The sequence below is a fragment of the Triticum aestivum genome, chromosome 2D (assembly GCF_018294505.1).
Source record: "Triticum aestivum cultivar Chinese Spring chromosome 2D, IWGSC CS RefSeq v2.1, whole genome shotgun sequence".
Taxonomy (NCBI): domain Eukaryota; kingdom Viridiplantae; phylum Streptophyta; class Magnoliopsida; order Poales; family Poaceae; genus Triticum; species Triticum aestivum.
The window spans coordinates 174,681,975-174,704,485 of NC_057799.1; the positions used below are offsets into that span (position 1 = coordinate 174,681,975).

Below are 22,511 nucleotides of genomic sequence, written 5' to 3' on the forward strand. Positions count from 1 at the left end.
CGTATCCAAACACAGCTCTATCTGCTTTCCAAAAAAGAAGAATGCATTAACCACGGCAGAGATGGTACGTATCGCAAAACAGGACGCACACGCGAACCAACCTGTGGTTGAGATGGTTAGGTGGACAGTGGAGCAGTGTTCAAATCCTGGTGCTCGCATTATTCCTTGATTTATTTCAGGATTTCCAGCGATGCGCTTTCAGTGGGAGGAGACGTTCCCGTCGACAACGAGGCGCCTACGGTGACTTTGTAAATCTCAAGATGATATGCCGGCTCAGTCTGTCAAAGGTGCTCATAGAGGTAGGGTGTGCGTGTGTGCGTTCACAGGGGTAAGTGTATGCGCGTGTATATACTGATGCTAAAAAAAAACAGGACGCACACGGGAAAAGGCACAATCATACTGTTACCAACTGATACTAGTGGCAAAAAGTTAGTCAAATAAAAAGAAACCAATGACCTAATACAATGTTGTAACAATCTCGGAATCAGATAGTGGAACAATGATTGGACTTTAACTTTATTAAATGCAGCCTACAAAGCCCTACCATGAGTAATCTAGTCTTGCCACATAACAACAGGCACCAAGTACAATGTGCTGACCAATGTACACATATAATGCCATATCCATCGTCTCAACTCTAGTTGTGTATAGAATGATAGAATCATGGCCCTCCAGTCCAGGCACGGAAAAATAACACATAAATTACAGCAACTCACCAAGGAAAAATGGCATGCTGCAACAAGCAAAGCTACTTTCCATGATATCTGTACTCACATCATCTACGAAAACTTGTATACTAATTTACAGATCTCGAGCTTACAAACTCTTCACCTCCTAGGATGTAACTATTAAAGCAGATATGCGCCTTGAGGACGTGAAGCTTCCCTCGGTGCACCATGTGCAAAAAATGCTGATACAGAATATACTCCAGTAAGAAAGATATTTGCAACAGGGAGGAGTTTGACCAGGACTCAGGGCATGAGTGGAGTAAGTTGTTTGCTGAAAAGATCGCCAAGGGCCCCACGAACATCCATCTGAAACATAAGCACAGATTAAAGCTCCAGTACTGCTATAGCTAGTACTCCATGTGTGGAGTATATGTTTATCGCCACAAAACCACACATACCTGATCACAGCAGATAAGTTTGGTGATTAATGGATAGAACTCTCTTAGGTGCTTCTTGAATATCTGAGCATCCATGATGCACATTCCATTCAAAACCTGATATGCAAAACAAAACAAAAAAAATCAAACTATGGGAACAGAATATTTCTCCACAAAAGGATGAAAACCTCGGAAAGGCCCTATGTATATCAGAATCCAGATGTACTATTACCTTCATAATAACAGGTGCACGTAGATCAAGTACACGGTGTATGTCCGCACTAGCAGTTTCCCCGTTGCTAGGCTGGAGATCAGACGCTTCTTTCAAAATATTCCCACAAAATGAAACGAGCTTCCCTTCTGCCAGGCTCCTGAGCTTTTCTTGTTGATCAGACTCCACGCTAGATCCGTTTGTTTCCTCAGATGAGCCATTTGCACCATTGTGCACTGTTGATTTGTGTAGAATCTCTAAATAAATAGTAGTTCCAGCTAGCTCCTGGCGAAGAAGATTTAGTGGTGGCCTACACATGATATTAAGTTCCCAATGTTAGAAACATTAATTTGGGAAGCTAAAATATATGTAGTCTTCAAGCATTACCTTTCAGGCGGTATATGGTGCATCCTTGTCCGAAGGTTCGATGGTGAGTTATATGAAGAAGCAAATTCTAGTAGCGAGAGCAGGATATCCATAATTGCGATCTGTTGTGTAGCTTGCAGTTTGCTCCAATACCTCTTCTGTAAAGTTCATCCGTCGGCACTAGTTAAATATATCAGCAGAAGCAATGCCTGAACATACCATAAATTATTCAGATCTAGTATCCATCTATAAAGCACAAACTGTTACCTGTATACTGTCAATAGCCCCAAGTAGCAGCAGCTGAGTGATGCATTTACTTCTAACAGTCTCCATCATAGGGTTCTCTTCTTCTTCAGTCTTGTCGGCTCCATCAGCTTCAGGTGTCTAGATCAACAAGCAGGCAAATTAAATATATAGAAATAACATAGCAAACCATGAAGAAAATGACACTTTGTACTTCCAAGGTTCCAAACTAAGCTCACTGCTTGTATCTGCTAATAGCCTAATATGCTTCAGTATATTGAATCATAGGTGAACAGCTCCTTCATGGATGCCAGCTCAGTCTAGCACAGATATGACTTCTGGCAGGTTACAACTATAGTCACAGATGCTGAGCAAGGTTTTCGAGTCGATGAGTCGACGAGTCGTTCGGGGGTAGCGACTCTTGACGAGTCATGCCTGGCCGATCGACTAGTCGCAACTAACGAGAGGTTGAGTCGACATCTGGCAATGCGACTCATCGAATAGTTGATGACTAGTCACGCGACTCAAAAACAGTGATGCTGAGAACATCGATATAAAATGGATAGCATATCAGTTGAAGAAAAACACAAAAATAAAAGCCTCAAATTTTATTTGATCCCATACTGATTAGGATTCACAGTATATAAAACTGCCTAGCACGGCAACAAGGCAGTAACATTCCAAAAGTATCTAAACGTATCAATTTACAGTATATTATTCAATATTTTATGTAACTCCATCTATCCTTGTTCGAATGAACTCGGTTGTCGACAAGTAAAACCAAAAACTTATGTTTTGTGTGAAACACAGAAACACCCAATTTATTTACCACACTTTTGTGATAATATATGGTTAATGCGCAGATAGATATAGCAAGCAACAGATGCCTACAGGCATATGTCTAATGACGCCTACAGCACATGTCATCTATTAATGTTCATATCATAGGCTAATGACACCTAATAACATTGGCAAGAGGAAAGAACATGCACCTTTGCAGGTGAGGGCGGAGCAACATCGTCCATTTTGCCCTTTGGTTTCGATGTAAGACTTCTGACCAAAAGATTACCCATCATATTACCCATAAATCTTTGTCCAAAGGTTTGATTAGATGGGGAGACTGCAGGTTGTGCTCTCCCAGATGGTGATGGCAAACCTAGATAAGTGGAACATATTGTGTAGAATTTTCAGTATTCCATTCATGTGAAAGTATTGCTGGGTGCATAAAACAACTAGAGAAACACTTTAGCTTACTTACCTTCTGAATTTTCCAATCCAATCCGTGGACTTGTTTCCTGATGACCCTCCTGTTCGCCATTATTACTTATTGATGCTTCTCCTTCCCTGATATCATGGTAACTACTAGCATCGGTCTCAGATTCTCTTGAAAGTAATTGTTGATTGCTTGTCTTTTGAAATCCTAGTGAATTGAGGAGTTCAAGGGGTTGTGTTGTGTATGATGCATCCCTGCAATGTTAAAGCAACATTAATATATGAAAGACAAAAGCTAGAATACATTTTAGTAGGAACAGAGTTTGAGAAACATACCTAATACTCTTTAGTAGTGTTTCCCAATCACCATCGCTGAATTGGTGACCACCAACCTCTATTAGATGAACTAAAGCTCCCAGAGCAATTGAGACTACAGTTTGGTCTGTTTTCTTGGCACACTCTAGCAGTAAGCCCAATAGAGGTGGAAGCATAAATGACACTTCCTGAAAAATCACAATGAGATGATAACCAACCAAACAACTTTCCAGTATCTCTACTACGTGCAGGACAAGTAGACAACTAAAATATACAAAGTCAACTATGGATACAAACATGAAGTAAATATACCAAGGCCTTCTTTGGTTTAGAGGAATTTTGAGGGAATTTTAAAGAATAGGAACTTTGTAGGAAAAAATCCTTTAGAGCCCTTTGGTTTGTAGGAATAGATTCCTATTCCTGTGTAGGTTAGGAACCAATCCTTCTCATTTCAAAGGAAAAAAACATTAGCCTAGACAAAATGAAAAAATGCCTATGCTATGAATCAAGTGACATCTCTTTCCCTACAGCAATTCAGATACATGTCATTCTCAATTCTTATGGTTTTCCTATTCCTATCCTATGAACCAAAAGAAGCCTAACATCAAAAGTTTTCATGATATTGATGTTCCGAAGATACAAATGATTTCCATTAAGCAACTAAAGTGAAAGGACAGAGAAGGCATTTGTTACCTTATAGAAAGTATTGAAAAGGTTGCAGATTAACTGCAAAGAATGAATGCTAGTATCACGAAGCCAATCATCCCCAGAAGAAAGGCCATCCCTTCCAGCATGTCTCACATGATCAAATATAGGAAAGAGTACACGATGGAAAATGCTCTCCCAAAAGGGAGAAGAGAATTTATGTCCTCTCTCGTTCAGCAGATCAAACAGAACTTCAAGAGCGCAATGTCTAACTTCTGGTCTAGAGTCTAAGGTCAGATCAGACAAGCCAGCAAGCATAGGAAACCAGTAATGCTCCGTCACATCAAAATTGGCCTCTGGGAGAACATCAACAGGCTTAACAGAACCACCAGGAATAAACCCCTATACAAAGAAATGGATGAGGGAAAGATAAGTCATTTCAATGAATAAGAGTGCAACAGAACTACAGATAATAACAGGGGCTGCAAAAAGTTTATTTGCAGCGAAGGGTATTCATTGTCCCAACCTCTGCCAAACGATCTTCACATATACGTAGGAGAGCAATAGCCTTCAAACTAATCCGAGAAGTGCATTTGTTATTGGCGAAACCAATAAGACAGTTAACACAATCCATGAAGCAATCACCAACAACTTGATCAAAATGTTCCAAGATAACTGCAAAGCACATCCATTCAGTTCAAATTTTAAGCCGGGAAGGGAAAAAAATCAATACTGTCAACATATAAGTTGCGGGAAAAGCCATGCATTTATATAGGTTATTCTAAAACTTACCTTGTTCGACGTTTTCAAAAGCACTTTCAACAATATATTCGTTCTCATCATCAGCTGCTGCAGTGAATATCATGAACACACAACGCCAACCTGACTTTATGCTACCAACTTTTGACTTGATCAGCTGCACGTTCATACAACATTTTTTTACTTAGAGCACTATTTGGTATAAAAGCCTATATCATTAGATTTCATTGATTGTCAAAAGAATGTGCATAATAACATACCTGAACAATGCAGTCGACAATTAGACCACGGATCTTTTCGCTGCGACTATTCCTCATTAAAATAACAAAAGGCTTCAGTATGTCATTCTGAAATGTGAATTTGTTCAGCTCCGCACGCTCCAAGTACTTCATGCCAAGCTGCCTCAGTGAGTCAATGGCATACATAGCAACTTTCTCGTCATGGTGGCTCCCAGCAGCAATAAAATGCTGAGCCAGCACCGACCATATTCTGGCCCACACCTACACGTACACAAACAGATGGCAAGTTATTAGCAACAAAGGCCTACTACTTTCATGGCATGACAAATCTTTCCTACTTATAAAGATTGGAGTTGGTGGTGAGTTCACATGTGAGTCCACCATCCTTTCCAAATAAACAAACACACGCATCCCCACATGTGGAACTAGCAACCTTCCAAGAGACATATAAACAAATATAACTTACATGTGGGATCTATCATATAAATAAACAAATACACTACTTTCATGTGAGACCAAATTTTTTTTAAAGGCACAAATAACAAACACAAAAGTGTGACTTCAACTCAAAATAAATTTTGTTTTAGTTTCTTTCCCAACCTATTATGGTCATTTGAAGTTCTCTGACGATGCATGTCTCTACCATATTTTTGCTATCTTTTCTAAACGTAAATCACACAACGGGAACAAGGACACCAACGTTATTTAACCACCTCATAAGCCAATGGCTCGGTGGCAACACATGGGCATTGTGCTAGTAACAATTAGAATTTTGTGTTAGGATTCGAGACAACCCATAACAGTAAAAGATCCCTGATGTTGATGTGCACACTGGCCCTTCTATCCGGTTGATAGACTGGCGTTTAGATGCAGGCCAATAAAATGGCTCCAGCAGGTACACAAACATTTGGGTAAATGGAACACACTGAATCTTTTCACGCTTTTTGCAAAACTTTGGTGCATAAAAACAAACTCAAGGAAACACTGGATTGTTTGGCCTACTGTAACTGGGTGAAAATGTCCGTTTCATCACTTGCTAACTGGATCAGACGTCCAAAACACTAGAGATGATACCCTCCGTGCTGCTGCAAGAATTATGCGCAAGTATTTCAACTAGATTTGGTTGAATGAAACATTAGTATTTAGATTAAGGGCGTGTTCGGGAGCCCTCCGGCTCCTCAACTCCTCGACTCCAGGTCAGGAGCTGAGCCAAATGGTCCAATCGTGGCTATGGGAGAGAGAAGTTGGCGATCCGCCGCGTGCAAATTTGATGGAGTTGAGGAGTTGGAAAACTCAAGCTCCACAAAAACTGGGAAGCGAGTTGGCTGAATTTACGACTGATTGCCACCGCGAAGTGACCGTAGGTACCGCTTCGAGGCAGCGCTCGTCTCCTCCCTCGACTCGATCCACTGCTCGCCCGTTCCCCTCCACGCCTGCGACGAACCCTAGCGCGCCGCCACGAGCACCCAACCGGCACGAGGACCAGCGACCACCCTCCCCACCACCGCGCTCGCCCTCCTCCTCCTCCCTTCTGACCGGAGCTCGACCCCGCCGTCCCCGACCGGAGTTCTTCGAAGCCGTCCCCAACCACCGGAGCACAAAGGCTGCATCGACGAGCTTGTCCCCGACCTCCTCTGCCTCCTCCAAGTACCTCGTCCGTCTATTTGAGGGTGAGAGTTCAGAACAACCCCAATCTGACCTCAGGAGCAGAAGCTAGTGAACCGAACGGTTAGCTCGCTCCAGGATTTTAGGCGAGAAGCTGGCTGCTGACTGGTGGCTATGGAGTCATGGATTTCGTGGCTGTGGAGGGCTCCTGAACACACACTTACAATATGAAAATTTGAAACTAAAATACATGATTTAATGTATTTGATTATTATATAGTTGTAGAATATTTATTAAATATGAGTAGCATGAATGGTGAGCGTTAAGTTGGGCCTTTTCCCATGCATGGTGACATGGTGAGTTGGCATAGTTGCATGTTGAAAGAATTAGAGTTAGTGGGGATCAACTACTTAGGTATATAGGATGAACAATTGTTCAAAACGAAAATATTTGTGTTCCACTGTTCCTTTCGACCATATTTATATATCTGCATCATTGTATAGATAAATAAAAATATTGTTGTGCTGATATCATATTGCTCCAATGCCACATGCCATAATGCATTCTGATTGTTGTGGATCTTTGTATTCTGTCTGTGGCAAAAATTCTTAGAGAATAATATTAGGTTTTTCCACTTCGCAGTTTTTCTTCCCTTGGCACCAATGTGCGCCTTTACCCATTTTTCCTCAGAAATTGCATATCTACTACTGCTAATGTGTGCAATGCAAGCATAATGATGAGGAACAATAAATGAGGAAAATAAAAATATAATCATATGTCAAATCTGTTTGGCTACTTCTAGATACATCTATTGTAGTCTAGTATTTCTTTTCTTTTCTCAACCCTAGCTACAGTTTTCTAGAGTCTTCTAGCTATGAGTAGAATAGTGAATCTTAAGTAATGTTTTCTGGAGTGTTCTAGCCATAAGTAGAAGTATGTGAAGGCTTCCCAAAGCCCTATAAATAGAGGTCCTCACCTCTAGTTTGTAGGGAGACAATGTACCCCCACTACCTATAATAGAACTTGGAGTTCTTATCTAAGATATTGGATTAGATCTAGCGTTCTAGGAGTTTTGGATTGAACTCTTGCTGCCCTATCGGCCTATATTCGCCTCTAGAGCTAGCGCAGCACATTGAAGCTGTTCCTTCAACACTTGTGCTGCACACATTGTAGCAGCAAGGTGGAGTTGCTCCTCCACAACTTTGTGCTGCTTCAGGTGGTACCAGAGCCCCATTGATCCATACAAGTTCTTGTTGTTCTCTTTGAGAAAAAGCTGCAGCAAGCAATGGAGCAATTGGAGAAGAGGATGGATGCTGCAGAACAACAAATCAAAGAGCTGTGTGAAGATCTTAATCGGAGATTTGACCAGCTGGTTGAGATGATAAGAAAGGGTGTTCCCCTGCTGCCAATGAAGAAGATTCATCTAAAGAAGAAGATGTTCAACGACGAAGAAGGGGAGGTAATCTTGGAACAAGATCACCACAACAACGTGCAGTTCAGCGTAATTCAAGAAGGCCAATTTATGTTGAAGCTTCTGAAGATGAAGAATATGAGGATGCCCTTGAAGAGCCTGATCTCTATGCATATCGGAGAGTACCCAACCCTACATATGCAAGGGAAACATACAAGGTAAAAGCTGAGATCCCAACTTAATGGAAATATTGATATTGAAGGGTGCCTTGATTGGTTATATGAAGTGGAGACTTTCTTCGAGGTCATGGAGGTTCCGAAAGATCATAGAGTTCCTTTGGTCACGTACAAGCTGAAAGGAGGAGCCAGTGCATGGCGGTATCACGTTCAAGACGAACGCAGGCTGAGAGGAGAACCTCGTGTGAGAACTTGGCGGCAAATGAAAAGTCTTTTGAAAGGGAGATTTTTACCCGCTGATTATGACCAGATCCTATTTATCCAATTCCAAAATTGTGCTCAAGGAAATAGGACTGTTTCAGATTACACGGAGGAGTTTCTAAGGCTACACGTGAGGTGCAACCTTGCTGAAACTAAAGATCAACAAGTTGCAAGGTACATCAATGGTCTCAATGATGCTATTCAAGATCGATTGATGATGCAACAAATCTGGTCCATTGATCAAGCACAAGCTCTAGTCTTGAAGGCCAAGAGGTTTGTGAGGATGAGAAAGACAACTAAGGCTCCATATCCTCCATATCCCCATACCGAAGGCTCGTCCAGGAGCCAGAATAATAGAGTGGAAGAAAAGACCGCTACACCGAAGGCAAAACGACCCATCCTGAAGCAAACTAGAGGCAAGGGTAAGGCAAATGAAGGCCCAAAGTGCTATAAATGTTGTAAAGAGGGACACATATCCGGTGGTTGCCCACTAAAAAAAATTGTTAACACAACTATCCATGATGGTGAAGACGATGAGGAAGAATACAAATCTGAAGATGTAGAGGGACAAGAGGTTTGTCAAGAAGAAGGTCAAGAGATGGTATGTGTGATTCAGCATCTCCTATTTTCCACACCACAACCTGACGACACAAAGGAAGAAAATATTTGAGAGCAAATGCACGGTGAATGGCAAGGTATGCAAATTAGTGATTGATAGTTGCAACTGCGAGAATCTTATCTCCCAGAAGTTAGTGAACCATTTAAAGCTTGATACTCATGATCATCCAAACCCCTAGACTATTGGGTGGATCAAGAAAGGAGTGAATATGAGGACCACCAAACAATGCAACCTGCCACTTCCTTTGGGCAAGCATTATCGCTCAAATGTGTTGTGCGATGTGGTTGACATGGATGCCAGCCATGTTCTTCTTGGGAGACCTTGGCAATTTGATGTGGATACTACACACAAGGGCAAGGAAAATTCTTATTCTTTCATTTGGAACAAGAGAAAGATCATTATTCTACCAAACAAAACTGACGGTAATATCGCTAAGGACGAGGGGAAAAGAATGTTAACTATCTCCCACACCTCTAATGAGTTTATGGAAGACTTGAAGGAGGCAGATTTGTGTGCTGCACTTATTGTAAAAGGAGAAGAGCACCCGACTGTTGAAATTCCGGCAAAGGTACATGGCTTATTAGCTGAATTTCATAACATACTTGGGGAGCCACAAGGCCTACCACCGATGAGAGGGATTCAACATAGAATCGACTTAATTCCAGGAGAAAGTCTTCCTAATCTTCCACACTATCGAATGAGCCCAAAAGAGCATATTGAAGGAGAGAGTGGAAGAATTGCTACAGAAGGGGCACATTCGAGAAAGTATTAGCCCATGTGTTGTACCGGTCCCTGCTCACGCCCAAGAAAGATGGATCTTGGCGCATGTGTACGGACAGTAGAGCCGTTAACAAGATCACCGCAAGGTATAGATTCCCTATTCCCCGTCTAGATGATATGTTGGATCAGCTTAGTGGAGCAAGAGTGTTCACAAAGCTAGATTTAAGAAGTGGATATCATCAACTCCGTATCAGACCTCGGGATGAATTGAAAACCGCCTTCAAGACAAAAGAAGGGTTGTTTGAATGGCTAGTCATGCCATTTGGACTCTCAAATGCATCAAATACCTTTATGCACTTGATGAATCAAGTACTTCGACCCTTCTTATCCACTTTGTTGTGGTCTATTTCGATGACATCTTGATCTATAGCAAGGATGGGGATGAACACTTTGATCACATTCGGAAGGTGCTAGAAGTACCAAGGGAAAATGAGCTCTACTTAACTTGAAGAAATGTGTTTTCCTGCAAACACAACTTCTTTTCCTAGGATTCGTCATAACATGTGTATTCGTGTTGATGATTCTAAGGTTGAAGCAATCCAAGAATGGCCAACTCCGAAGACCATTTTTGAGGTAAGAAGTTTTCATGGCCTTGCAACTTTCTATAGGCGATTTGTGAAGAATTTCAGCACTATCATGGCACCAATTACTGAGTGTTTGAAGAAAGGAAGGTTCCAATGGACATAAGCGGCTGAAGCTAGTTTCAATGAGATTAAACAAAAACTCTCACAAGCTCCTGTCTTGGTGCTACCTGATTTCAACAAGACTTTTGAGTTGTGTGATGCAAGTGGAGTAGGCATTGAAGTTGTTCTATCTCAAGAAAGGAAGCCCATTGCTTTCTTTAGTGAGAAGTTAAGTGAAGCTAGACAGAAATGGAGTACCTATCAGCAAGAACTGTATGCCGTTTTCAGAGCCTTGAAAACTTGGGAAGTCTTACCTAAAGAGTTCATTGTTTATAGTGACCATCAATCCTCGAAGCATTTCATAAATCAAAAGCATGTTAACCGCATGCTAGCAAGATGGGCAGCATATCTGGAGATGTTTAACTATCTCATCGTGCATAAATCTTGGACAACTAACCGAGTGGTCAATGCTTTGAGTCGTCGTGCATGCCTCTTTCTTTTGAGGCTGAACTTCCAGGCATGGATGAAACAAAGGAGTTGTATGAGGATGATGAAGACTTTGGCCATGTTTGGGTGAAGCACATCAGGGGCCAGCCATTAGGTGATGACTATTTGGCGCAGGATGGCTATCTCTTCAAAAATGAACGTTTGTGCATCCCAAGGAGTTCTCTGCGTGACAAACTAATTAGAGAACTGCATTCAAGTGATCTTAGTGGGCATGTTGGACGGGAAAAGACTATCGCTAACTTGGAAGCTCGCTACTTTTGGCCACAACTAAAGAGAGATGTTGGAAAGTTTGTTCAGCGATGCCCTATATGTCAAACAAGCAAAGGCCAAGTCCAGAACACAGGGTTATACATGCCTTTGCCTATTCCTGTCGCTCCATGGGAGGACATCTCTATGGACTTCATCTTGGGCTTGCCAAGAACAAAACAAGGGAGTGATGTTGTGTTTGCGGTCGTGGACAGATTCTCTAAGATGGCTCATTTCATCCCATGCCGCAAGACAACGGATGCTCATCATGTGGCAAACCTATTCTTTCAAGAAGTGGACTTCATGGAGTTCCAAGATCCATCATCTCAGACCATGATAGCAAGTTTCTTGCTGCATTTTGGCTCACTTTGTGGAAGCAATTCAACACTGAATTCAAATTTTCTAGCACTGCTCATCCACAAACAGATGGATAGGAAGTGGTGAACAAGTTTTTGGGTAATCTGATCCGTTGCATTTGTGGAGAAAGAAAGGGACGATGCGATTTGGCTTTATCTCTTGCAGAGTTCTCCTACAATAACCCCAAGCATAGATCCACATGAAAGAGTCCTTTTTCCATTGTCTACACTAAAGTTTCAACACATGTGGTGGACCTGGTGAAGCTACCATCAAGGGGAAACTCAAAATCAGCATTGTCCTTTGCTGATAATTACGCTGAGTTATTTGAAGAGATCTGTGGTGTTTTGGAAGCACAAAATCAGAAATATAAACAACTTGTTGATTGCGAAAGGAGGCCAAAATCATTTCAAGTTGGGACAAGGTGATGGTCAACCTCCCAAAAGAGAGGCTGCCTTTAGGTGTTAAAGGGAAGCTTAGGCAGTGAAAGTATGGGCCCTTCTCTATCATGAGGGAGATAAATGATAATGCTTATATGATAGATCTTCCAAGCAACATGGGTATATCCAACACTTTCAATGTTGCGGACTTGACCCTCTACCATCCAGAAGAAGCGCTCTATGAAGATAACTCGAGGGCGAGTTCCAAACAACCATGAGAGAATGATGAGGAACAATCAACAACAACAACAACAAAGCCTTTAGTCCCAAACAAGTTGGGGTAGGCTAGAGGTGAAACCCATAAGATCTTGCGACCAACTAATGGCTTTGGCACATGGATAGCAAGCTTCCACGCCCCCTGTCCATGGCTAGTTCTTTGGTGATACCCCAATCCTTCACTCCTCCCATGTCAAATTCGGTCTACCCTGACCTCTCTTGACATTCTCCGCAAGCTTTAGCCGTCCGCTATGCACTGGAGCTCCTGGAGGCCTGCGCTGAATATGCCCAAACCATCTCAAACGATGTTGAACAAGCTTCTCTTCAATTGGTGATACCCCAACTCTATCTCGTATATCATCATTCTCGATCCTCCTCGTGTGGCCACACATCCATCTCAACATACGCATCTCCGCCACACCTAACTGTTGAACCTGTCGCCTTTTAGTCGGCCAACACTCAACGCCATACAACATTGCAGGTCGAACCGTCGTCCTGTAGAACTTGCCTTTAAGCTTTTGTGGCACTCTCTTGTCATAGAGAATGCCAGAAGCTTGGCGCCACTTCATCCATCCGGCTTTGATTCGATGGTTCACATCTTCATCAATACCCCCATCCTCCTGCAGCATTGACCCCAAATATCGAAAGGTGTCCTCCTTCTGAGGCACCACCTGTGCATGGCTAACCTCCTCCTCACACCTAGTAGTACTGAAACCGCACATCATGTACTCGGTTTTAGTTCTACTAAGACTAAACCCTTTCGATTCCAAGGTTTGTCTCCATAACTCTAACTTCCTATTTACCCCCGTCCGACTATCGTCAACTAGCACCACATCATCCGCAAAGAGCATACACCATGGGATATCTCCTTATATATCCCTTGTGACCTCATCCATCACCACGGCAGTCCTATCTTAATCGGGAAGTCATCAATGTCGACATCACTTGTTCGAACACTTGTTGCTGGGACTTTGTGTTTCTCCAAGGCCCGCCACATGGCCACATGAGGAACAATAGATAAGGAAAATAAAAATATAATCATATGTCAAATCTGTTTGTCTACTTCTAGATACTTCTATTGTAGTCTAGTATTTTTTTTCTTTTCTCAACCCTAGCTATAGTTTTCTAGAGTCTTCTAGCTGTGAATAGAATGGTGAATCTTAAGTAATGTTTTCTAGAGTGTTCTAGCCATAAGTAGAAGTATGTGTAGGTTTCCCAAAGCCCTATAAATAGAGGTCCTCACCTCTAGTTTGTAGGGAGACTATGTACCCACACTACCTATAATAGAACTTGGTGTTCTTATCTAAGATCTTGGACTAGATCTAGCGTTCTAGGAGTTTTCGATTGCACTCCTGCTGCCCTATCGGCCTATATTCGCCTCTAGAGCGATATCTAGTGCAGAACGTTGAAGTTGTTCCTCCAACACTTGTGCTGCACACATTGTAGCAGCAAGGTGAAGTTGCTCCTCCACAACTTTGTGCTGCTTCACATAAGCTGTGGTGTTTTCTACCACTTGCCAAACATATATTTGAGAAAGGCCCAAACTTCCCCCACACATTTTCTATGAAGTTTACTTTTTCTCCCCCACTTATTTGGGACGCCATCCCCCCAACGCAGACCATTCACATGTGCTCGCTCCACTGCTGCACACCATTCCCAGTGCACATGTGGTATACCACAGAAAGGACTGAACCCAGGTGTGGCCCCCTATCTCCTGCCGAACCAGCCACCAACCTCCAAGACTGTACCTGAGGTGGCTGCATATGCTACTGTATCTGCTCACTCCGCACACAATCGCAGGCCCATCTCCATCAAGTAATTGATAAAATTCCTCAGCACAGTGCATTTTCTTTTTATTTTCCTATTTTTCTTGAAGGGAAAGATGGCTATCTGACAATTGGCTGAGCACGGTGACCCTAAACAGAATGGTAAAATAAACCCTACTGAACCTGTTTGCAGTGGTACCCAGTAATCACCTCCAATTATATAGTAAATTGTGATTTCAGCACGCCCTAGAGATTCCAGTAGATTGTACCCAGTTCGATTGTATATTTCAGTAAAACAGCATATTTCTTTAAAAAAATCAGGTAGGGGTGCATCCCTTCATCCAGAAGGACTTAAAAAATTAGGTGTTCAGGCTGTCAGTTGAGTAAAATTCAAGGACGCTCACCAATTAGGTGCATATGCGCAACTTCATATATTTATAAATTAGGGTCATTCTATAGTTTACATGGGCATAAACTGAATGGCCAATGGCCAATGGCTAAACAAAAACAATTCTGAATAAACCAGTCTCAACTCTCCCCTGCCCCCATAATGCTCCCAATGAAAAATAAGCAGGTCTTTCTAACATAATATAAAATTAAGTTAGTTCTTCTTTGAATAAAAAAAAAATTCACAGAATGAAGATATTGCCTGATTCAATGAAGCATCCTCTACAATGGCATATAATAGTAAGAAAGTAAGCAATTTTGACCTACTTATTTATCTCTTCACTATGTCACTGAAAATTAAGTCTCATGAAATAACACAAGAATTGCTAAAAGAACAATAGGAAGCATAATGCAAACAATGATATAGACAGAAGCATACCAAACGTATCCGTGCCATATTGTAGTAGCTTATTTCAACAAGCTTTTGCAAGCTGAAGACACGAGGAGGTGTCTGTTTAAGTTCTTCAGCAGAAATAGTACATAGGCCATCGAAGAATTCAACAATAGAATCACTTGGTAGTTTTACACTGTTTACGAACACTTGTTCAGCAGGCTTCCCTGACAACTCTTTCAGTGACTGAACTACAGAATCCCTTGATATTTGATTTGATCCCTGCATAACAGTTGCGGCCATTGAAGGAACTGAAGTGATATACTCGAGTCTTGAGACACATTCTAAAACAGCAGTCCAAGCATCTTGCAAAGCATCCATATCCATGTCAGCTAAGGCAAGGAGAGTTCGCAATGCCTCAACATTTTTACTACGCATTTCCCTGGGAGCATGCAGAAATGTAAACCTGCAAAAGGTTAATGAAGGAAACGACACCATTACATCCATATAATTAAATGGGAAAAATAAAGAAATAAACAGTGCATATTCATAAATAGAAAGGGTTAATTTTCTTACCTCACTAAGGATGTCAAGAAAGCATAGCGCATGGTCTCCATCCCAAGAACACGAGTAAGATGGATACCAGCCTTAAACCCTTCCATGCACAATACAACCCTAGGCTTGTTGTCACCTTCCTCCATAGTTACAGAAAATGTTGCAAGCAAAGGCCATCCTACAGCCTCAAGCATTGGTCTAACAAGCTCAACCTGCTGAGCAACATGAAAAACACCCCTCTTCTGTCCCTGGTTTTTGAAAACTGCTTGGGTCTGCTTAATAATTTTTTCACTTTCTGCCTTTGTATCACTTGCTGACTTCAGTCTTGGGAGAGCTAAATTGAGGATATTGACGAGGCGACCCTTTTCTTCTATTTCAGGTCTTACTTTACTGGTTTTTGCCGCATGAAGATCATCTTTCATCTTTATCTCTTCATTGATAATTGAATCATAAAGTTCCTCCAAGAGCTCCTTAGGAGCACATTCCTCTTCATCACTCGCAGTGTTCAAACGTACGAAATCTGATTTTGACATCTTAGGCCATACCATTGGATTATGTGCATCAGTATTTAACATTATAACAGCATAAGCAAGAATATAAGCAGTATCTGCATTTTTAAAGAGCCCGGGGTTATCAGCACAGTACCTGCAAGTCATCACATAGTTATTTGAGGACCACAATAGAAAATGTCAAAGAAAAACTGTATTAAGATTCTACAAATGCATACCGCTCAGCAAATTTTTCCATTATGCGATCAATCTTTTGTGCCTCCCCAGGAAGGCGAAATCCTTCGAGGAACTCGCGAATTGCGGCATCAAACTTCAACCCCGAAAACTTCATGGAATCGACATAAGCATGCATCACATCAAGGGGAAATTCCTCATGCTGTCCCAAATATTCACCAATCATTACCTGCAAAGTTACAGCTCATCAAAGTTAGTGGTTAGCCACATCACTCTGACCAATAACTGCAACAGCACAAATAACATTAAATTCCATGAGATCACCTTATCCAAGCTGGCATTGCTCTTGAGAAACTGAGCTACAGATGATGCCTTATTTTCAATCAACTTATTTGACAATAAATACTCGACCCCCTTTGCTGGCTTGCGATTGAACTGTAATATAGAAGGGGCGAAAGGGCCAGTTACAATCAGTAGTGCAGCGAGACAAAACTAGGACAACAGGTTTGGTACAACCATTTACATGTATTTGAGAAGTATCATCAGGTAAAGGAAGCCAAATAATAACAGCAAGCCTCCCACCTCTGAAATTGCAGCCTCCATTGTTGATTTGTGAGCTTTAGCTCTCTCAAACTGATTGCGACCATCCTCTTGGACCTTCGTCTCATCAGTTGCCAAGCTCCTTGCAGAAGCACCGTCATCATGAGATTCAGCAACGCTCCCGTGATTTGAGGAATCTCTTCGAGCTTGCTCCCAATCAACCAATGACTTCAAAATACTGACCAAGCACTGCAATTCAGATTTATGTGTTATATTAGTGTCACATAAGAAAATGTGAAGAATTTTTGAGTAATCAGAATAATAGTAACCTGAATAGATGATCCTTTTACAGAAACTGTCTGCGATGAAGCAACTGCAGCCCTATCAGCACTTTGAGATCCATGTGCAATTCTTGACAGAGCACTAACCTGATAAGAAGTGTACGAACAATCAGATACACAACTCACAAGTCGACAAACTTGAGGACATGCCAGTCCTGTGTGGTTACAAAACAATCTTCCTTGTACTTACCATGCGTTCAAAAAGGTTTGGCCCGTCAATGTCACAATCATAATTTACAAACATATCCGCAAGCATTTGTGAGTCTTTGCAGACTTTTTCCAGCATTCTAATTGAAAAACAAGTCAATTGAACAACATCAGACATATATAGGCAGGAAGATGATCTATGTCAGCAAAACAAATAAAAGATAAAGAAGACAAAATTGGATCAAACGCATTGTATGTTTATGCATTATTATGCACCAAGATAAGGTTCCATAAAGAAAGAGGGATCACCTAAGGACACTGGACTTCTGACTGAGGGAGCTATCAGAGCTATCTAGAGACCTTAAGACTATCAAAGGAAAGAAAACACCAATTTCTCCCTGCATAGTATTCCAAAAAAAGGTCAGGATACCAGAAGAAATTCAATGCTGCAAAAAATGTCAGTTCTTCTGATGGAAATTTTACCTTGAGACTCTCTCTAAACCGAAGCAAAAGAACTGAAAATATTCTGGTAGCATACTGCCAAACAAGAAAAGATGGTTTAAAATGATAGAAGAATCTATCAATATAATCATGCCACAAGGGTATGCATCACAAGGGAAAATTTATAAAAATGACCTGAAAAACAACTGGAGATGAAGACACAGATGCCCGGAGAAGAGCGTAGGAAAGGTATGCTTTAACTGAATCAATGAAGTGGAAATTTTTGGCAAACAAATCACTGACTCCTTCTAACAATCCCTGCAGATAAAAGAATCAGCAGACATCATCTAAACAAAGAAAATAAAATATTAACAACCTCCACGATGTAAACTAACCTGCAACAGTTCAAGTGACAGCAGCCTTGTCTTGGTAGCAACCTCATCACTTTCTTCTTTCATGCTCATCTAGGAGGATGAGAAGAAAAAAAAACATGTGATACTCTAGCCAAGTCTCTTTTTGCAGGGAATATTCTAGTCAAGTCTGATAAAAGTAACATCATGTAGGCCATTCAATAGAAACACTAACCTTGCAAAGAGTCCTAAAAAGCAATAGTGCATCCCGCTGAATTATGTTCATTGTATCCAGGTCAATTCCGCTGGAAAAGAGAGGAAAGGGGGGCAAAGGTAGTAAGTTACTGCCACCTCTTAACATGTCACTAGGAATGATGCAAGGAAGTAATATTCTGGATATGAGTAAGTGCTAAACACAATTTAAAGTTCAACCTACCCTGAAACTTTCTTTCCATCCTCGAGTTCAACAGCCTTGTCAAGAACGGCCTCCAACCCCTTCAAAATGGAACATCGTATTAGAGCTAACTAATGAAATATATAACCGTTCAGATTGTCCTGATGGAAGGATTAAAAAGTACCCAGTCCAATTTCACTACCTTAATATCCGCTCCTCCTGCAAGATTCTGAAGCTCTTCAACAGATGTTGGAGATGCTTCTGAAGCCCGGTTCATGGACAACGCATCTCCAAGAGTAGTTTTTTCCTCATCCTGCTTGTCAGTGGATATTTCTCCATTTTCTGAGTCCTCCTTTGTGCTAGACGAAGGTGAGTCTTTAACTGCAGAACTTGCAGGTGGTACAGAAGCCTGAGACATATAGAAAGAAAGATCAACACCAAGAAAAACCTTCAATGAGCCATTTTTCTTCTATGTAATGCTAATATAAGTTCAGGGGGGAAAGTTGCCTGCTCAGACTCCATCCTCCTGAATACAATGCTGATCATCTGTGTTAACATGGCTTTTGAGGTAGCCTGGTTCACAGGGCTCTTGCTGAAATACCAGCAAAAAGTTTAAGCATGTATCAGAATCATAATACAGCAAACATGAAAATGTAATATACTCCCTCCATTCCAGAATAAGGTGTATCGATTTTCGTGCAAGTCAAACTTGTGTATGTTTGACCAAGATTATAGAATAAAATATTGACATCTACAATACAAAATAAATAAAATATGAAAATACTTTCATGATGGATATGATGATTCAAATTTGGTACTATAGATATTGATATTTTTTCTAATAACTTGGTCAAACATGCACATGTTTGACTTTTGAAAAACTAATACGCCTTATATTTTGGAACGGAGGGAGTAACAATTACTACCTCTGTACACTAATATAAGACATTTTTGCAGTTCAATTTGAACTGCAAAAACGTCTTACATTAGTTTACAGAGAGAGTACCTGTTAAGATTTAAGAGTTAAGAATACTAAAAAAATACCTGTTGAGAGCAATGTTATAGCATACCCTAATAACTCCAAGCAATGGTTCTCCATGTACTGCATTACAATAAGAAGTGTCAAACTAAGCATTCCCTACAGCATCTCGCATGAATGTTACATATGGAAAGCCAGCTGCAAGCAGCAATACTTACACCCCCTCACTGACTATGCTGAGGTAATAATTGAATACCAACTTTGAACTTGTTTGCCTAGAGGCTTTCTACAAAGATAACTACAGGTATGCTTTTAATTTACCACAGAAAATACATGGCAGCAAACAAGTATGCAATTTCAGATATAAATTTTGGGGTTAGCTGTACACAAAGTTAAGCTTCATGTCAGATCAGAGTTAAGAACATAGAGCTTCAGGAGGGGGCATGGTCAACACGCCAACACAGCACTAATAATCTACACTTTTTCCCATACCATGCTATCATAGCTTAGTGATCCTATCCAAACAGCCGCATTAGCTTCTAACTTGCATAATAAGCACATTGTTAATAGATGTAAAAAAATGAGCTTAGCATGACTGGAAGGTTACCTCTAAACCTATTTGAAGCAACAGCGTTGAGGAGAACTTTCAAGACCTGGAGAACAGTACTGCAACACACGTGTCAACTCATGTCAGTACCTGTGCATAATTGTGACCTAACATGATATGAACTTAAATGTAATGCATACCTGTCAGAGGAGGTGTTATCAACACACCCACATACCATGTTCAGGATGTCAGTAAATAGTGGGGAATTTTTACCCTCTTCTAGACCAGGATCACCCTCCAGATGGTCATAAGCAACAAGTTTCTGGTAATTATTAAAATGGAAACAGCCCGATCAGAAAAGGTTGTCCAGCAAGTCTCATGTGATATTGCAATGTAAATAGGAAAGGTTACACGATGTTTCAAAGGTGGCAAAAAACATATTAGAGTGATTCTTGAGTATAGCTACACGCGTAGCGGCAATTGGGGTATTCATTTAGAATGCTGCACAAGCAGAATGATAAACACACTTGTCTATATCCCTTTGCAGTGTAGCATATCATGAGCTAGCAAACACAACGGAAGGCCGTAAATGGATACCATATGGACAAGATATGGTATACACCATATATCTATATGTGATAGCTGTGGGCTCATATTCAGATTTACATTGATGTTTATGAATAGCAGACAAATGGACTGCCAAATAAACAAAACTATACCAACATAACAAGTATAGAACTGAAGTAAGCATCTTCATTTGCCTGTTTTGTGGTCTTTTCTAACTGAAAGTTTTGTTGTCTTGTTACGATAACACTTCTGTTAAGTTTGTAAACTAAAACCTTTCAGCTATGAATCAATTTGGTACTCCCTCTGTAAAAAAATATAAGAGACGCTCTTATATTTTTTTACAGAGGGAGCTGTACTGATTTTACTCTCCGACTCCAAGTTTGGTCCAACATCCAGTACATACATGATGATAGCCTATGTTAGATGTCGGTCAGAACTTTATGCTGGTCAAAAGAGTATACAGCCTGTTTACATCCCAAACCCAGATGGCCAAATGCAAGGGGTTGTGTAATGCTTCCAGACATATGGAATGAGCAACCGTCTAATACACCATCTATCACCACATTAACAAACAAAGTATCCCCTACACAGCGCATCGCCACCCTAAGGACCAATGCCTTTCACGGGGGCTTACCGCTGTAGTGAAAGATCAATTCAAGTTTGCTACCGTAGAGAACGATCACTCTTGCCGCACCACATTTGCAGCGTCAACGGTGGTGAACAACAATGTAACTCGTTTTCCGGTTTGCAAGCCTCCGGCAGGTGAACAGGTAGCAACGAGCAGGAAAAGGAGACAGCCATTACATGGAGGCAGTCGAGCGCCGGCTCGACGAGCTTGATGTGCTTGGTCTCGAAGGCGAGGCGCAGCGGCTGCAGCACCAGCTCGGCCTGGGTGCCCTCCAGCACGCGCCCGGCCGAGGCCAGCACCTGCGTGACAGGCGCCGGCGCGCCGTCCTCCTGCCGCTCCTGGGCCGCCACCCCCTTGATGGCATCTGCGACAGACACGCAAACCAGAGCTTAGTTGCTCACCGATCGGGCGCGCGCGCGGGCGCAGCTGCGGGATCCCAATGCGCGGGGGGGCGGGAGGCGTGGACGCACCGAGATAGGACTGGATGGATTGCTGGAGCGCGGCGAACTTGCCGCGGTTGGCGGCGCACTCCTTGAGCATGGCCTCGAAGGCCCGGGTGACGAAGCCTCCCGCGGCGCCCGCCATGGCCGCGGCGGATCTCCCTCCTCCTCCTCCTCCTCCTCCGGGTCGCGGCGGGGCGAGTGGGGAGGAAATGGAGTGGTTAGATCCGAGGAGAGGGAGGGGACGCGAGATCTGGAGAGAGAGAGGGGAGGGGGGGTTTGGATCTGGGCGCCTCACTCGTCGACCTGTTTTGCCTCGCTCGATCGCGGGTTTCAACGGATCGCCAGGACCATTTGCCAAATTTTCTTTCACGGCAATATACTTTGCCTTGCCACGACCTCCCACGCAGTGGCAGACTGCCTGCACAGAAGATTCGGTGCGTGTGCGCAAAGGTTTAGACTAGCCACAATGGGTAGTAACATAGAGTAGTAACACTTATGTTACTATCTCAATAGTGGGTAGTAACATAAGTGTGGTAACATGCAAAGCTTCATTTATTATGTTATAGACTCATATTGCATTGGGACATGTGATGTTACAGTAACTAGCTAAGTTACTAGTACTACATCTCTCCTCATTAACTCATTGCCACATAAGCAAAATTGTTGAGTTGGACTCGATGTTACTACCGAAGTTACTCCCACTGTGGCTAGTCTTAGCCCCACGGGAGAACACGTCGACAAACGATGGTTTATTTTGGGTTCTCAAAAGAAAACGACGGTTTATTTTGCTATAATCACCTCATCAAACATTTGCAGTTTTGCGGTGTACATACTCCAAGCATCTGTGAAGTACATAAAAGAAACAATTTTGACATCGGCTTGGTACATTTGGTGGAGAAGAAGACAGACGGTTCATACAGAAAGTTTGCAGTCCTTGTCACATGCAGCGCTATCAATTCAAGTTTTGGTGTCAAATTTTGTTAAAGCATCAGGTAAAGAGTCCCAATCAAAGTCGAGTA

At 41.9% G+C, this 22,511-nt stretch overlaps 1 protein-coding gene across 1 annotated transcript; it reads right to left on the minus strand.

Annotated features, from left to right (window-relative positions):
• Positions 1-492: 492 nt before the first annotated feature.
• Positions 493-21,834, minus strand: LOC123052412 (brefeldin A-inhibited guanine nucleotide-exchange protein 5). Its single transcript, XM_044475574.1, has 32 exons — positions 21,520-21,834; positions 21,226-21,413; positions 20,055-20,176; positions 19,915-19,973; positions 19,373-19,430; positions 18,836-18,920; positions 18,531-18,737; positions 18,371-18,429; positions 18,170-18,239; positions 17,980-18,048; positions 17,780-17,902; positions 17,627-17,680; positions 17,453-17,541; positions 17,187-17,283; positions 16,985-17,083; positions 16,698-16,904; positions 16,440-16,550; positions 16,160-16,344; positions 15,454-16,077; positions 14,926-15,343; positions 5,117-5,356; positions 4,890-5,013; positions 4,624-4,772; positions 4,146-4,499; positions 3,474-3,640; positions 3,184-3,392; positions 2,918-3,081; positions 1,950-2,066; positions 1,704-1,840; positions 1,338-1,626; positions 1,127-1,222; positions 493-1,034 (listed from the first exon to the last, which is right to left on the minus strand). Exons 1-32 carry the CDS (start codon positions 21,632-21,634, stop codon positions 972-974), a joined length of 5,148 nt encoding a protein of 1,715 aa, XP_044331509.1. The 5' UTR covers positions 21,635-21,834; the 3' UTR covers positions 493-971.
• Positions 21,835-22,511: the final 677 nt, after the last annotated feature.

Bases quoted from the DNA above. Each gene is read 5' to 3' on its own strand.
- LOC123052412 (XM_044475574.1), bottom strand. From the start codon at position 21,634: ATGGCGGGCGCCGCGGGAGGCTTCGTCACCCGGGCCTTCGAGGCCATG. The intron at 16,078-16,159 runs GTATGCATTTGT...GATGACTTGCAG, and splicing joins ATGGAAAAATTTGCTGAGCG to GTACTGTGCTGATAACCCCG. The intron at 3,641-4,145 runs GTAACAAATGCC...GTGATTTTTCAG, and splicing joins TTTTCAATACTTTCTATAAG to GAAGTGTCATTTATGCTTCC.